Source organism: Eumetopias jubatus, unplaced genomic scaffold (assembly GCF_037043125.1).
Source record: "Eumetopias jubatus isolate StellerSeaLion01/CBP00866 unplaced genomic scaffold, mEumJub1_p1.0 scaffold_12, whole genome shotgun sequence".
In the NCBI taxonomy this organism is placed as follows: domain Eukaryota; kingdom Metazoa; phylum Chordata; class Mammalia; order Carnivora; family Otariidae; genus Eumetopias; species Eumetopias jubatus.
Genome location: NW_028274818.1, coordinates 25,663,566 through 25,678,115, shown reverse-complemented (window position 1 = coordinate 25,678,115; position 14,550 = coordinate 25,663,566). Strand labels below are relative to the sequence as shown.

The 14,550-nt window shown below is 42.0% G+C and overlaps 1 protein-coding gene across 2 annotated transcripts in view; it reads right to left on the bottom strand.

Moving 5' to 3' along the window:
• RBBP5 (RB binding protein 5, histone lysine methyltransferase complex subunit) overlaps positions 1-8,151 on the bottom strand; it is a 37,647-nt gene extending 29,496 nt beyond the window's left edge. For both annotated transcript variants that reach the window (XM_028120174.2, XM_028120175.2), the window contains exon 1: positions 8,004-8,151. In XM_028120174.2, coding sequence (XP_027975975.1) covers positions 8,004-8,022 — 19 coding nt within the window. In that variant the 5' untranslated portion in view covers positions 8,023-8,151. The remainder of the gene's footprint in view (positions 1-8,003) is intronic.
• Between the last annotated feature and the right edge of the window lie 6,399 nt (positions 8,152-14,550).

The following is a 14,550-nucleotide window of genomic DNA, read 5'->3' as shown; positions in this document are numbered from 1 at the left end:
AAGGCCATAAAATCTAAATAAATGAAAAGACAATCTACATTCTGGGATGGGAAAACTTAATGGTTTTCCCTAAAAATAAATTTTACATAATTCCAGATGGAATAAAGACAAATGTGAAAAAAAAATTCTAAATGTACTGTAAGGCTGCTGATATGTAATAAAGGTGGCATTTCAATTTAGTGGAAGATTTCTTTAACACATAGGGAATGACAAGTGACCATCTGGAAGGAGGAAAAAGTTATAATTCCTCTCATATTACATATAAATTTCAGGTAAATTAAGGTTTTTATTTTTTTTATTTTTTTAAGATTTTATTTATTTGACAGAGGGAGACACAGCGAGAGAGGGAACACAAGCAGGGGGAATGGGAGAGGGAGAAACAGGCTTCCCACCGAGCAGGGAGCACAATTAGGGTCTCGTCCTGGGATCATGACCCGAGCCAGAGGCAGGCGCTTAACGACTGAGCCACCCAGGTGCCCTGGTAAATTAAAGTTTAAAAGAACAAAAATCTTAGAAGAAAATCTAGGAGACTACATACATGTATAATCTAGGGTAGGGAGACCTTAACCAAGTGAGGAACACCAAAAGAAAAGAGAAATAGGTTTAATTAAATAAAAATTGAACATTTTGCATGGCAAAAGCTCCCATAAACAGTCAAGATTTAGAAACAAATTTTCAAGGCAGATGACTGATAGGAGTTGATACCTGTATTACAAAGCAAGTTTATACATCAGTAAGAAAAAACCCAAAAGACAAAAAGAACATGAATAAACAAGTCACAGAAGAACAAAATCAGATGGCCTCTAAACAGGAAAATGTAATCAAACTCAGCTGTAGTTGGAGAAATAAAGAGGAGACGCCACTTTCATCCAACAAACAGATAAATTTAGGGGCACGTTGGTGGCTCAGTCGGTTAAGCATCTGCCTTCAGCTCAGGTCATGATCCCAGGGGCCTGGGATTGAGCCCCGCATTAGGCTCCCTGCTCAGCAGAGGGTCTGCTTCTCCCTTTCTCCCTCTGCCTCTCCCCCTTCTTGCGCTCCTGCTCTATCTCTCTTAAATAAATAAAATCTTAAAAAAAAAAAAAAAAAGGAAAATTTAGGGAGAGAACACCTGGGGATGGAGGGGAGGGCAAAGGGACATTTTACACCTTACCTGTAAAAATGGGAATTGTTATAGCCTTTTGGAAAATGGACCTGACAGCATCTATTAAAAGCAAAACAAAGGGGCGCCTGGGTGGCTCAGATGGTTAAGCGTCTGCCTTCAGCTGAGGTCATGATCCCAGGGTCCTGGGATCGAGTCCCGCATCCGGCTTCCCGCTAGGCGGGGAGCCTGCTTCTCCCTCTCCCTCTGCCTCTCTCTCTCTCTCTCTCTCTCTCATTAATAAATAAATATTTAAAAAAATAAAATAAAAAATTAAAGCAAAACACATACAGTCCTTACTTCAGCCATCCTACAATTGGAAATCTAATCTCCATAGATGTAAACACAACAGTGAGATAGAAGTACAAATATTTCAAGTACTGTTCTTGGTGGCGAAAAAACAAAGAAAACTTACCCAAACTGGAAACAAAGTAAATGTCCATTAATAGCGGAATGGATGAATAAATTACATTGTATTCAAATAAAAATACTAATAAATTATGCTAATTCCCTTAGAGAAATTTGCATTGGTGTTACTAAGTAGAAAAAAAGGCAAAACACAAAGTGTATATTATATAATCTCATTTTTTATTATCATGTGCGTGTGCGCATGCACACACACACAAGTATATATAAGCACAGAGAAAAATATGGTAGGAAATACATGGGATTACCAACAAAAAGGAGGCAGCAAGGGAAAAAAAGACCATTTTTTTAAAAAGCATGGAAATTTTACTGTTAAAATTATGTATCCTGTGTACCCACACGAATGCATTAAAATCTACTTTTAGATCTATTATCTCCTAATGTGTAGGCATAGTATCCTACAGTGTTAAGTGAATAAAGCAAGTTTCAAATAATGTGTATAAAAAGGTTCTATTTCTGTAAAAAGGCAAAAACAAAGCCCTAATAAATTTGTTTAAATGTTTGTGTGAGCAAGAAGTAAGCTATAAAAGGATAAACTCTAGACAGTTACCATTCGGAGAAGGGGAGAAAGAGTTTTTTCTGTATGCGTGTTTGAACTGTTTCCACTGTTGTGATAAATATGTGCTGTATTTGTTCATTTGAAAAGCAAGAAATTAAGAGAACCACAATGAGATTTCCAGACTTAAACTCACAGTGGCTCATCATTTCTCTCCAGTGCTCAAACCTGTATTATCATTAGCAGCTACCACTTATTGAATGCTGATGTTTCCGACTCTGTACTGAGGTCTTTCATATATTCCCATTCAGTCCTCTCAATTCACTAGTGACTACTGCTGTCACCAGCTAGACCCCAAGACCTGACCTTTACTGCCCACCTGCTTGTACTCACCAACCTCTGTCCCACATTCTTCCTTAAGCTCCTCTTTCCCATTGATCTCTTCACTCAGGCAAAAGGAAACTGAAACCACCCCTCAAGCAGCAGGGGCCAGACCACCCAGACCAGTTTGAGTATAACCCTTGCCTGGTGCCTATGCAGAAGGACCATGGAGTGACCTCCAACTACCTCTACCTCATTATAATACTAAAATCTCTGCCAGACGAGGAGCACAAGCTTCATTTACATAACAATGTATGTATAGCAGGTTTCCTTAAGGCGCTTATGTGGCCTTCTGTTCACCTCTACATGCAAGGACAAGGCTTCCCAACTAAGTATTCATCCTAACCGTAAATAGAAGGAACCCATTCACGCTTGCTCAGAGAGTCATAGTTTTGGAAGTTATTCTCCATGATCTCCTTACTTGCTTCAAATAAAGTTTATTTTGTGCACCAACTCCATCCGGTATATCTGTGACTCACCAAGGAGCAAACTCCCAACGGTTCAGTGACGCTATTACATTCCATTTCACAGATAAAGTTAGGCTTCAAGGTTAAGTCACTTCCCAACTTCACACAGTTAAAAACCAGCAAAATTGGAACCTGACCCAGAAACCATACTCTTAACTACACTAAAAAGCCTCTAGAATCTTGCCCAAATCTGACCTCAAGGTTATTAGTCTATCATCTGTAAAACACAACACACCCACCCTTTATTGAAAGTCAAAATGTGTCCATCTGCTTTCCTTCAGTACATCTTCCTTTCTCTTCACAAATCTCAAAGATCACCACCAGTTACTCCGTCACGGCCAAGGAATGTAATTCAACCAAGAGAAGTGAGCTAAGTGACCTACCTAAAATCTCCACCTATTGAGGGTTTTTCTTGGCAACAACGAGCGTTCACTTTATTTGTTCCAAAAAACCATCCTTTTCCCCAGAAAAGACAAAAGAAAAATTAGAAGCTTCCCACCTCCCCTCTGCCAAAAAAGCCCACAGGAGGCACACAAAAGGTCTTTGCTGAGTGCTGAATGAATAATTTTTGGTATTACACCAACCAGCCCAACCAAGCAGGAAACTTTTTTTACTCTTCACTCTCCACACAATGTTACAAATCCTTTCTAGTTGCCTCACTTTTACAATCCTGGCCTTCGACCACATTAATTTTCCTTACACTGTTCTTCCAAGCCTGTGCCCGCTTAGACCTTCACTTCAGCTATGCGCCCTTTCTTTGTAGCCGCCCTTCTGGAATCCGAGTTCACCCTGCTTCCAGCGCAGCCACACCAGGTTCCCCAAGGGGCCTCCTCCTTTCTGTCCTGTGAAGATCCTTTCTCCAAACTGCCCTTCAGCTTGCAGGCCTTTCCAGCCTTCTTCCTCCTGGTATCCTGACACGGAATAACGTCTATTCTCTACACTGCTGAACATCCACCTCCTTAAAGACCTGATTATCATGAGCTCTAAAGCTGCACGGACCTTTTCTCCCAATGGCCCTATTATTTTCGATTCCAGCCAATTCCTCCCTGTTGTAACGGTTAGGTGCGGAGTAGCAGTTTCCATTGTTTCCTCAATCTAAAAAGTGAGGACACAGTCGGTGGCGTTTCTTTTAGAGAAATGCAACTTGCAGGTGTCTAGATAACGGATCCCACCCCACCCTCATCCGATGCCTTCACTACCGTAATTACTACATGTCCTCGACTCCAGTCTCGCCTCCATCACTGAGCTGCCACAGCCAACTTCTCAAGACTCAAATCTCACCTGTCACTTAGCTGCTTAAAAATCTTCCTCACCCCACAATATACCAAACTTTTAAGTACAATTTTTTTTAAAAAAGTGATTTCATTCTGGCCCCAACCAGTATTTTCCACGGCATGTTTAGCTAACTTCCCATCAGCACCTAGTACAGAACCTCGCATAAACCACCCTAAGCACCAACTGTAGATCACTGACCATTTCTTGAACATACCACATGCAGTCATGCCTCAGAACATTTGCCTCAACTCTTCTCTGCACTAATTACCTTCTCTAACTACTTCCTCTGGAAAAACCCTACCCTATCTGTACTGTCTGGGTTAAATGATGCTTATCATCCCCAAATTCTACTGCCAACCTCAGCAATGCAGAATTAATTGCTTTCAGCTGAACTCCCATAATGCATTCACTTATTACGGTTCCATATTAGACACAATTATTTATGTTTCGCTCCCCCTAGTTCTAAATATTTATTCAGGGCAAAGGCTGTATCTTATTTCAGTGTTTTTCAAGCAGTAGGACCCAACCCACCATAAGTGGATAAATCAATTTAGTGAGCCCCAAGGTTTTTAATAGATTAGAACAGAAGACATCAGAGGACATTGGGCATAACAGGGATTAAGTATAATTTTGAGAAAGTCAGTTATACATATTTGAATATATGATGAGTTGTGATAGAAAACGGATTTCTTGGGCATCTTGGGTGGCTCAATCAGTTGAGCATCTGACTCTTGATTTCGGCTCAGGTCACGATCTCAGGATTGTGAGATCGAGCCCCCGCATCGGGCTCAGCACTGGGCATGGAGCCTGCTTAAGATCTCTCTCTCTCCCTTTGCCCCTCCCTGTCCTCTCCCTCAAGAAAAAGAAAAAGAGATTTCTTACTGTGAGTTGTAGTAAAAATAGTTCTGAAAAACTCTTATTTAACTTTGTATCTCCAGTGAATACTGTTGGATACATAGCAAGGGCTCAAAAGTGATTGCAGAAATTTTTAAATTAGTATCCTGAGTTCACATTAGGAGCACGTTATCATTCCTTTCCTTTATCCGGCCAGATATTCTTTCATATGCATGCTCCCACAATCACTCACTTCTGCTCCTTCAAGCTTTTTATCTGCAATCAACTTTCTCCTTTAAACCTCAGTCATTTCCATAGAAATGTAGATTTCTGGGCCCAGTCTTCTTTTAAATTGTCTAACCTTCTTTGGGTGCCTGGGTGGCTCAGTCAGTTAAGTGTCGACTCTTGATTTCGGTTCAGGTCATGATCTCAGGGTGAAGGGATCAAGCCCCACATCAGGCTCCACACTCAGCATGGAATCAGTCCGCTTGTCCCTCTCCCTCTGCTCCTGCCCCCCCAACATGCTCTTTCTCAAATAAATAAAATCTTTAAAAATAAATTGTCTAAACTTCCAATGCTAAATATTCCTAAATTTCACCCTCCCAAATCTTCTGTATCATTCAAGAAAAACCTTTCCCAGGGCTACTTCTTTCAATGTACTAGCCTATCACCTTTCCTCCACCCTGAAGTTTTTAAAAATAAGGGTCGACCTCTGGTCTCCACTCCGCCTCCCACACCTTCCTAAAATGACTGGAATCTGGCTTCCACTCAAGTTGCTGAGGGGTGCCAAGTGCCTAAGGCCTATACCAAGCGGCCCCTTCTCAGCTCTCAGCCTCAAGTGCTCTTCACCTGGCTTCTGAGCGCACACCAACGAGTATCCTCTTCCGCCTCTACATGGATAAATACATAGAAGCATGCAAAAATTTGCCTAGCTACTAAGTACTATATAACTCTTAATTTACTATCATTTATTCCTCCTCTTAACTCTAAAATATAGGTAATTGTCCAAGATTCTGCCCTCTGCAGTTTTCTCTTTCTGCCCCTCCCACCTTTTCCCCTGGTCTTGTCATCCACTCACAAGGTTTCAACAAGCCCACATGCAGGAAAAGTACACATCTCTCTCATAAATGTAAACCTACCTCCTGAACCCCAGATCCACACTCAACATGCCCAATGCTCTCTTTTCCCAATTTCCGTAAAAGTTTATCAGTAATACCACCATTGGCTCCCATTATTCTCACTTCATAGTTCCTCACCACCGGCACCACCACCACACGCAATCAATACTCAAATTTTGTCAACTCTACCTCCTCAGTGTCTCTTCGTTCCATTTCCTAGCTCAGGCCTTCTTTATCACTCATTTACTCTAGCCCTCCAAACTGTGGTTTGACACCATCCAAGACTCAACGACATGTTGCTGTCAGATAAATCTTTTTTTTTTTTAAAGATTTTATTTATTTATTTGACAGAGAGAGAGACAGAGAGAGGGAACACAAGCAGGGGAAGTGGGAGAGGGAGAAGCAGGTTCCCCACCGTGCAGGGAGCCCGACGCGGGGCTCGATCCCAGGACCCTGGGATCATGACCTGAGCCAAAGGCAGACGCTTAACGACCAAGCCACCCAGGCGTTCCACTGTCATATAAATCTTAAAAAAAAAATAAAAATCATAGCTCTGATTAAGTTACTTACCAGGTCAAAACCCTTCAATGGATCTGCCCTACCTCCCTGAAAAAACACAAACTTTTCAGCTGGGCATTCAAGAGCCTCCAAAGAACAGACAGCATCTCTTAGCCTTCCCTTTATTCACAGTACCCACAACCTGGCCAAGCAGGAACATTCTTTAGGTGTTCTCACACTGATGTCTTAGCTCAAACATTCCTAACCTGCACTTCTCCTTGTACCTTCATGCTTCAGTCTGTCACTATTTTACTAATCTTAAAGGTCCACTCAAAACTCCAACTTCTCCATAGATTTTTTGTTCCTGGATACCCTTCTTCCCCTGCCTCAAAGACATTCACTCCCTCTTCTAAATGTTCTTAGCACTTAGTAATGACCTTTAAAGACCTATGTTCTGCAATATATTACGGCTATTTAGATAATCACCTTAATCTCCTTGCTTTACAAAAAGCTCCTTAAATTCTTTAAAATCTTTGCAGCCCTTTTAACATCCAGTAGAACTTCTGAGTTTTGTTTGTGTTTGTTTTTTTTTTTTTAAAGAAACTTAACTTTACAGCAAGTCATTTAGGAATCTGGAAAACCTCAGACACCCCTAGGCTATCACGCTAAACACCAAATGAAAACCTAGAAGAAAGGGCCTAAGTTTTTAAACAACTTGGATAAGGGACAGGGAGGAAATGACTCACAGAAAGGGTGACAAAAAGCAACTGCTTCTGTAGTTCTCAGTGTTTTACACACCGTCCCCGGTAGTTGAGGAGTTAAATAGAAAGTCAAGATTCACTGGATCCCAGTGCCAACTATGCCATTTACTCAGTGCCTTCCAGTCACTACCCACTAAGACTTTTTTCATCTGTCCAATGAGGGACTTCAACTAGAAGATCTCCAAGTTCCCCTCCTTAGGCATCCTGTATTTCTACAAAACAGTCTAACTTTTCTATGCACCCAAACCCCTGACAAGTCTTCCAAGCTTCACCTCAAGCCTCACATCCTCAGATTCCTTCTTCTCCAAAAACTCTGGTCCTGCCTGCTCTGGGCTTCTTCAGCACCTTCGATCCTTGTAATCAAACCGAAGTCACAAACTGTGCCTACCGCTCCACCACTGATATGAAAGTAGCCTCGGGAAAGGCAATGCACTCTGCTTAGGCAGAAGCTGGGCTTCCTCCTCCCGTTGCTGCTCCTTAACAGGAACGCCCAATGATCCACAGCAGAACTACGTCCCTAAGGTTGCAGCCTGAGTCTCTCCCGCCCGGGTTCCCTCCTTTCCAGGACCAAAGGGTTTTCTAAGACGCAACCATAGCCCTCCTCACCCAGCAACTCGAGGTTCATCCCTGAGGACTCCGGCCACCTGGTCTCAGCTCCAGGAACGATGCCTTTCCCCCCCGCCTGTTTCTGAGACCAGCGTGTAAGTCGGGGGCGCAGCAAATAGCTTAGCGCAAGCTCCGGAGACTTTCTGGTTTAGAAGACCCCGCGGCTTCCGCTTTCTTCCCCCGCCTTCCTTGTTCGTTTCGAGTGGGCTGTCCATATAAATGCCTAATCAAAAAAAAAAAAGAACAAACTCCTCGGAATCATTTGAGGACGCTATTGACTAAGGGACAAAAATGTTATCGTCATTTAGTACTTTAAAAAGTGCAAGAATTTGAAGCCGTTTTCTCCCGAATCATGTAAGTGAGCTAGAAATTTCAGGCATATAGCTAGACTACTAGTCCTTGCCGTGTTGTGTGTTCAGGGGCGATGTCCGGGCAGGCTGCTTCCGATGCCGCAGGAAAGGTTCCGGGCAAGGTCCGAGGGACGTAGGAAAGCGGGGAGGGTTCGCCCGCAGTGCTGCGGTGTGGAGCGGAGCTATTAGTACCCAAGGCGCGTACTCATCAGTATGTAGCCTTCTTACTGTGTATGTTTCAGTCTCGTGAAAATTACTTCATATTTGTAAGGCTATGCCTTTGGTCCCACGGAAATGTACAATAGCATTTGTTAGGCCTCTGTCTAAGGGTTTACAGTATACCCAGCAATGAGCAGGACGCCGAAAACGAATTGGAATGAGAGGTGGGCTGAGGTCCCCGGAGCTCTATCAGACGGGACTGTGATGAGATACACAAAGCAATTAGAGAAGCCAGTTGGTGGTTGCTAACGAAGAGCAAAAGCTACATAAACAAGTTTTGACTATGGGTTCTGTGGGCTATCCTAAGAAGGAAAATAATGGCGTAGGCTTTCTGGAAAAACAGGACTCGAGCTACATCCCCCTGTGTGGATTTAAAGTCCGTAATCCCAGCTCCACTCCTTGGTAACCCCGCCCCTTGGGCAATGTTTTATTGTATGTAAAAATGAGGGTGATAATGAGAGTACCCTCAGGATTATTGTGAAGGTTAGATGAGCTAACACATATGAAGCCCTTAGAACAGCAAGCGCCCTGTAAAATGTTAGCTATTATTATTCACAAATCACTTTACCCAGAATTATTTCACTTCCTTGAGGCCCTAAGGTAGGTATCAGCCCCATTTGACCAAATTCAGTAATCGAGGCTCAGAGACAGGAGGCAGTTTGCGTTCGTTCACAAACCCAAAACGTGGCGAAAACGACGTCCCAAAATATTGGACTACCAACAGCCGTAAATAGGAGTACTTCTGCACACTCTTGTAATCATTCGTTACCATCAGTTCTCTCAAACTCTGCCCGTTGCACAGGTGGGGAATTGTCTTTGTTACATTTATTTCGTGATGAGCATGAGCAACTTTTCACATGTATCAATGTGTATTTTTCTCTTCTGTGAGGTGGCCCGTTCGTGAACTTTGCTTGTTTTTCGGAGGCAGTAATTTGTCTTGTAGGATATTTAAGCTAGGAATAATGTGATCGGATCGATGTTTAAGAAGAAAAACAAGGACGGTGTGAAGTAGGATTGATTCAAGGAGTAGAGAGCAGGTAGGGGATCACGGCAGTAATCCTGTGGAGAGGTGAGGAAGACCTGACCCAAAGCCACGACAGAGGGAAAGAGGAAGGCAGTGCTTTCAAGAGAGGGGTAAGAGACAGAACTGATAGAATGGGAAAGATCTTTTGTATATGGAAAGCAAAGAACTTCAGGAGACTGGCTCAACTTCCATTTTTCTAGTTTGATGGGGGACTCCGTTTGACAGGGCAGAGAATGCAGGAAAATGAACAGCTTTGGCAAGGTAGATGGAGAGTCCCGACTGGGACATGTTAGGTTTTCGGGGGTTTTTAAAAGAGGTATGCTCATTTTTTTTTTTTCTTAAGATTTTATTTATTTTTTTGAGAGAGTGTGTGTGCAAGCAGGGGTAGGGGCAGAGGGAGAGGGAGAAGAAGTCTCCCCCCTGAGCAGGGATCACTATGATGCGGGGCTCCATCCCAAGACCCTGAGATCATGACCTGAGCCAAAGGCAGACGCTTAACCGACTGAGCCACCCAGGCGCCCCATGGGACATGTTAGGTTTAAAGAGCCTGTGAGAAATTCAAGTGACTTGGAGTTCAAAGAAGAGGTTTAGGCTAAAGATCTACTATACTTCATCAATTCTAATATGAATATGTCCCCACATTTAAAAATCTCTTCTATTTAATGGTATCTCGTAATTATTTAGCAATGGGCTTTTTCTTATTTAGTGTTACATAAGATAACTGTGTGTCTTATAAGTCATGGTATTTTTGATTTGATGAAAAACAGCATAACCAGTGGGCTCTGTTTTACAAGTGTTAGTTGGAGCTTATTAATACTGCCAACTACAAAGGAAGGTACCCTGATTTGTGTGTTGAAGGGGAGAAAGGAAATTTAACATTCTTCCTTCTTGGCCTGAAGCAACTTGTCGCTGTCATTCAGACTCTATATGAGAAAAAACTTAATTTTTGTTTTTTAAAATTGTATTTATTTGACAGAGAGAGACACAGCGAGAAAGGGAACACAAGCAGGGGGAGCGGGAGAGGGAGAAGCAGGCCTCCCACGGAGCAGGGAGCCCGATGCGGGGCTCGATCCCAGGACCCCAGAATCACAACCTGAGCCACAGATGCTTAACAACTAAGCCATCCAGGCACCTGAAAAAAACTTATTTCTTGGCTAGGTTGAAATTCCATCTCACTAAAGACTTTTACAGATCTTCCTAAATTAAGCCAACTGGTACTTACCTCTCCTCCAGGTAAAAATCAGGAATTCTCTGAGTGGAACACCTCCCAAGTCAGCCAGGATACACTCCGGCAGCTGGTTCAAATCAGAGGAAATATGGTAAGGTCCAGGAGATTTTTGTCACATTTCAAGGATTTAACCCAGTGGTTCTCAACCTAAGCTGCACATTGCAATTTCTGGGGCACCTTAGAATAATACAAATGCCTGAGTCCCCCACCCAGAGATTCTGCATTAATTGCAGAATCTACCTAGAGCATTCCTAGGCACTGATATATTTAAAAGATTCTTAGTGATTCTCATGTTCAAACAAGGTTGGGAACCATTTCCATAATGCAAGACTGGGGGTGCCATCCAAATTATTGGCCTAGTCAGGGAATGAAGACTTTCTGAGAAAATGGACTCATGTACTCATGACCACCATCTGTGCTTACTGTCAGAGCTTACAGCCATGGGAGCTAAGAAACAAAGCATGAAAGAGACAGTAACATCAACATAGCTCTCCGTTCTGGCGAGAAGGATTGGAAGGAAAGAAATAGATATCCGTATATATGTGTCTATGACATTCCCTTGAAGATACTCTCCAACAATGGGGAAAAGGCACACACAGAAGGTTATTTGTTGCAGTATTATTTGTAATTGCAATATTTTGGAAACAATCTAACTGTTTGTACATTTATGGTACAATACACAATGTCATACTCAGCAGCTGTTAGAAAAAATGAGGAAGAACTCTGTGAATTGATGGAAAGTGGTTGCCAAGACATATTTCTAAGTGAAAAATGCAAAGCACAAATGCTGCCCTAAGAAAGAAGGGTATATAAGAAGATATGCTGCATTTGTCTGTTTGTGCAAAAGAAATGCAGTACAGGAAAGATAAACGACAAACTAAGGAGATTGGTTTCCTGTAGGGGGTAGGTGGGAAAAAGATGGAAAAGGGAGGTCAATGAGAATGGGGTAGCAGGAGTGAGGAGGTAGTGATACTCAGAGTATACATTTGTGTAGCTCTGACTCTTAGAACAATGGTAGTGTTTCCCATACCCCCAAAATAAAGAAATAACTAAAACCAACTGGGACGTGGAGAGAGCCCAAATGGAATAAATACTAAGTGAACCTACTGTAAGTTAAAAACATAGCTACACTAAAAAGGATGGGAAGAACTAACATGAGCCCTCGGTTGGATACCACAAGCCTAGAGACAAAAGAAGAACTACAGAGAACACTTCCATTAGCTAAACACTAGTAATTGTCGCACACAAGCGCCATTGATGAGTGCAAAAATGAGTGGGCAGAAGTTTGAAGAGAAGCAGAATTTGCATAGTCTCAGAATATCTCCTGCAAGATATCTATTAACTACAAAGGGAAAGATAGTAGTTTTACAGTGCAAAATCTAGCCGAAGCCACCTGATCCCTTGGTCCGGTGATAAAGGTCAACATCACCAGTAACAAGACAAAGCAAAATCATGAACCTGATACAACGCGCTGAGGACACAATGTTACCCGTAACGTTCAGCTTAATCATAAGAAAATGTCAGACAAACCCAAATTGTGGGACATTTGACAAAATAACTGATCGGTAGTCTTCAAAAAAGTCAAAGTCATGAAAGACAAAGTCAAAGGAGCTTTTACAGACTGCATGAGACCAAGGAGAAATAACTACATGCCGTGTGGGATCTGGTCAGGAGCCTAGAATAAGAAAAAGTCATGAGCAAAAAAGCTGATAAAATTCAAGAAAGGTCTTTGGTTAGTAGTATTGTACCAACGTTAATTTTTTTGGTTCTGACAATTGTACTATAGTTATGTAAGACGTTAACATTAGGGGAAGATGCGGGAGGGATGTATGAAGACTCTCAAGACTATATTTGCAACTTTTCTGTAAGTCTAAAATAATTCAAGGTAAAAAGGTGGGGGGGGGGGTTTGGTAAAAAGCTTTTTTTAAAAAAGGACATTAACTCCTTCTTCATCAACTCTTATGAGGATGACTGACCCAAGTCAAATGCACACTTTGTACAACCTTCCAGATCATTGCCTCATAATAGAAAGGAAGATACAGAAGACTTAAAAAACCAACTTATTCACACTCAAGCCATTCCACATAAAGTTACTGGATCTGAGAAGAAGATAAAGAAGTGGGGGTGGGGGGGTGGAGGTTTCCCTTAGTCTAAATTATGAATTCCAAAAACAAGAATCCCTTATTCCAAGTTTCGACATATGGAGTCTAGAAATTCATTTTGGAGGCTCTTCCTCCAGGTCCAGAGCGTGGAGCAGCCTCTTGGCATGAGACCTGTGCAGTAATCCAGGGCCCTACGCTTAGAAGGGTCCCACCCTTGGTTTACTGTTCTGCTGTTGCAATCTTGAAATCCTTAATAATCTCTGAACAAGGGAGCCCTGTATTTTCATTTTGCACAGGGCCCCACAAATTAGGTAGCGAGTTCGGTCTGCCTCCACTTGTCAACCATAATTTAGCAGAAAGAGAAGCCTCATTCACATGGTGCACCCTGTCCCCCCAGGCCACAGTTGATTGCTCTGTGGATAAGCCCCTGACCCAAGCTGAACCCAATTAGATTCCTTCCCAAGAATTTGTAATGTGGACTAAGTGGCCCTGTAGTCTGGCACATCTGTTGAAGAGAACAGATATGAATGAGAGGGCTACTGGCATCTAACAAATGGAAACCATGGTAGTTGGCTTCAGATTGCACAATAAAGCAGAGGTTCAGAAGCAAATCAAAGATAATACTTTCTGCACCCAGTTTGTTCCCAAGAACATACTGCATTAACATCCTCTCATTCTGTTAAATATCCTTGGACCTTTATAAAAGAAAACCTTTTTTGCTTGTGCTATTCCAAAACATGTTCTGTTGATTACAAAAGTCCTAATTCATTCCAATCCCCAACAAGGCAGAATGCTCAAACCCCATTTCTGTTGGAAGGGAGTATCATTTCAAACTGAAAAGATTTACAAAACCATTTCTAAAACCAAAACAACCATTCAAAGTTGCTTTAAATAAAGAAAACCCACAGTTGCTCCTTGTCAAAAACAAAGGAAAACATTGCATAAAGGAAAAAGCAACAAAAAAATATTATATAAAGACAACACATTGGTTTCTTTCAAGTCTCTGAGTCTCCAATCCAATGTAGTCATTTCAATCGTCTTTACTGGACTGGATGCTAATATACTTGATGAAGTTCAAATTCAAGCCCTTTAAAAAAAAATTAGATAAAACACCTGATGAGATTTTCAGTGTAGCTTTTTTTCCCCATTTACCTGTTTTTCCTTCTATAACGCCTATTTTTACCTTTTTTCTTTTTTTAAAAGATTTTATTTATTTATTTTAGAGAGAGATAGAGTATGAGCGGGGGAGGGGGGCAGAGAGAGAGAGGGAGAATCCTAAGTAGACTCCCCACTGAGTCTGAAGGCCCAACACAGGGCTTGATACGGGGCTTGATCTCACAACCCTGAGATATCTTGATCTGAGCCAAAATCAAGAGTCGGACGCTTAACCAACTGAGCCACCCGGGCACCCCTTACCTTTTTTCTTTTTTAAAGAAAACTTACATAACTTGTTATACAAGTCAGACTTCAAGCTATGGGCACTTTAAGGAAAGAGAACTGTTCTGTTTGGCAATGAATCTGTATAGAGGGAAGGAAGAAGAGTTTATTCTCTAATGTCTCCCAACCTCAGTGATCTATAAATAGAATCTGAGGTCTACCTCATCCCAGGCCAGAATCCAAATAC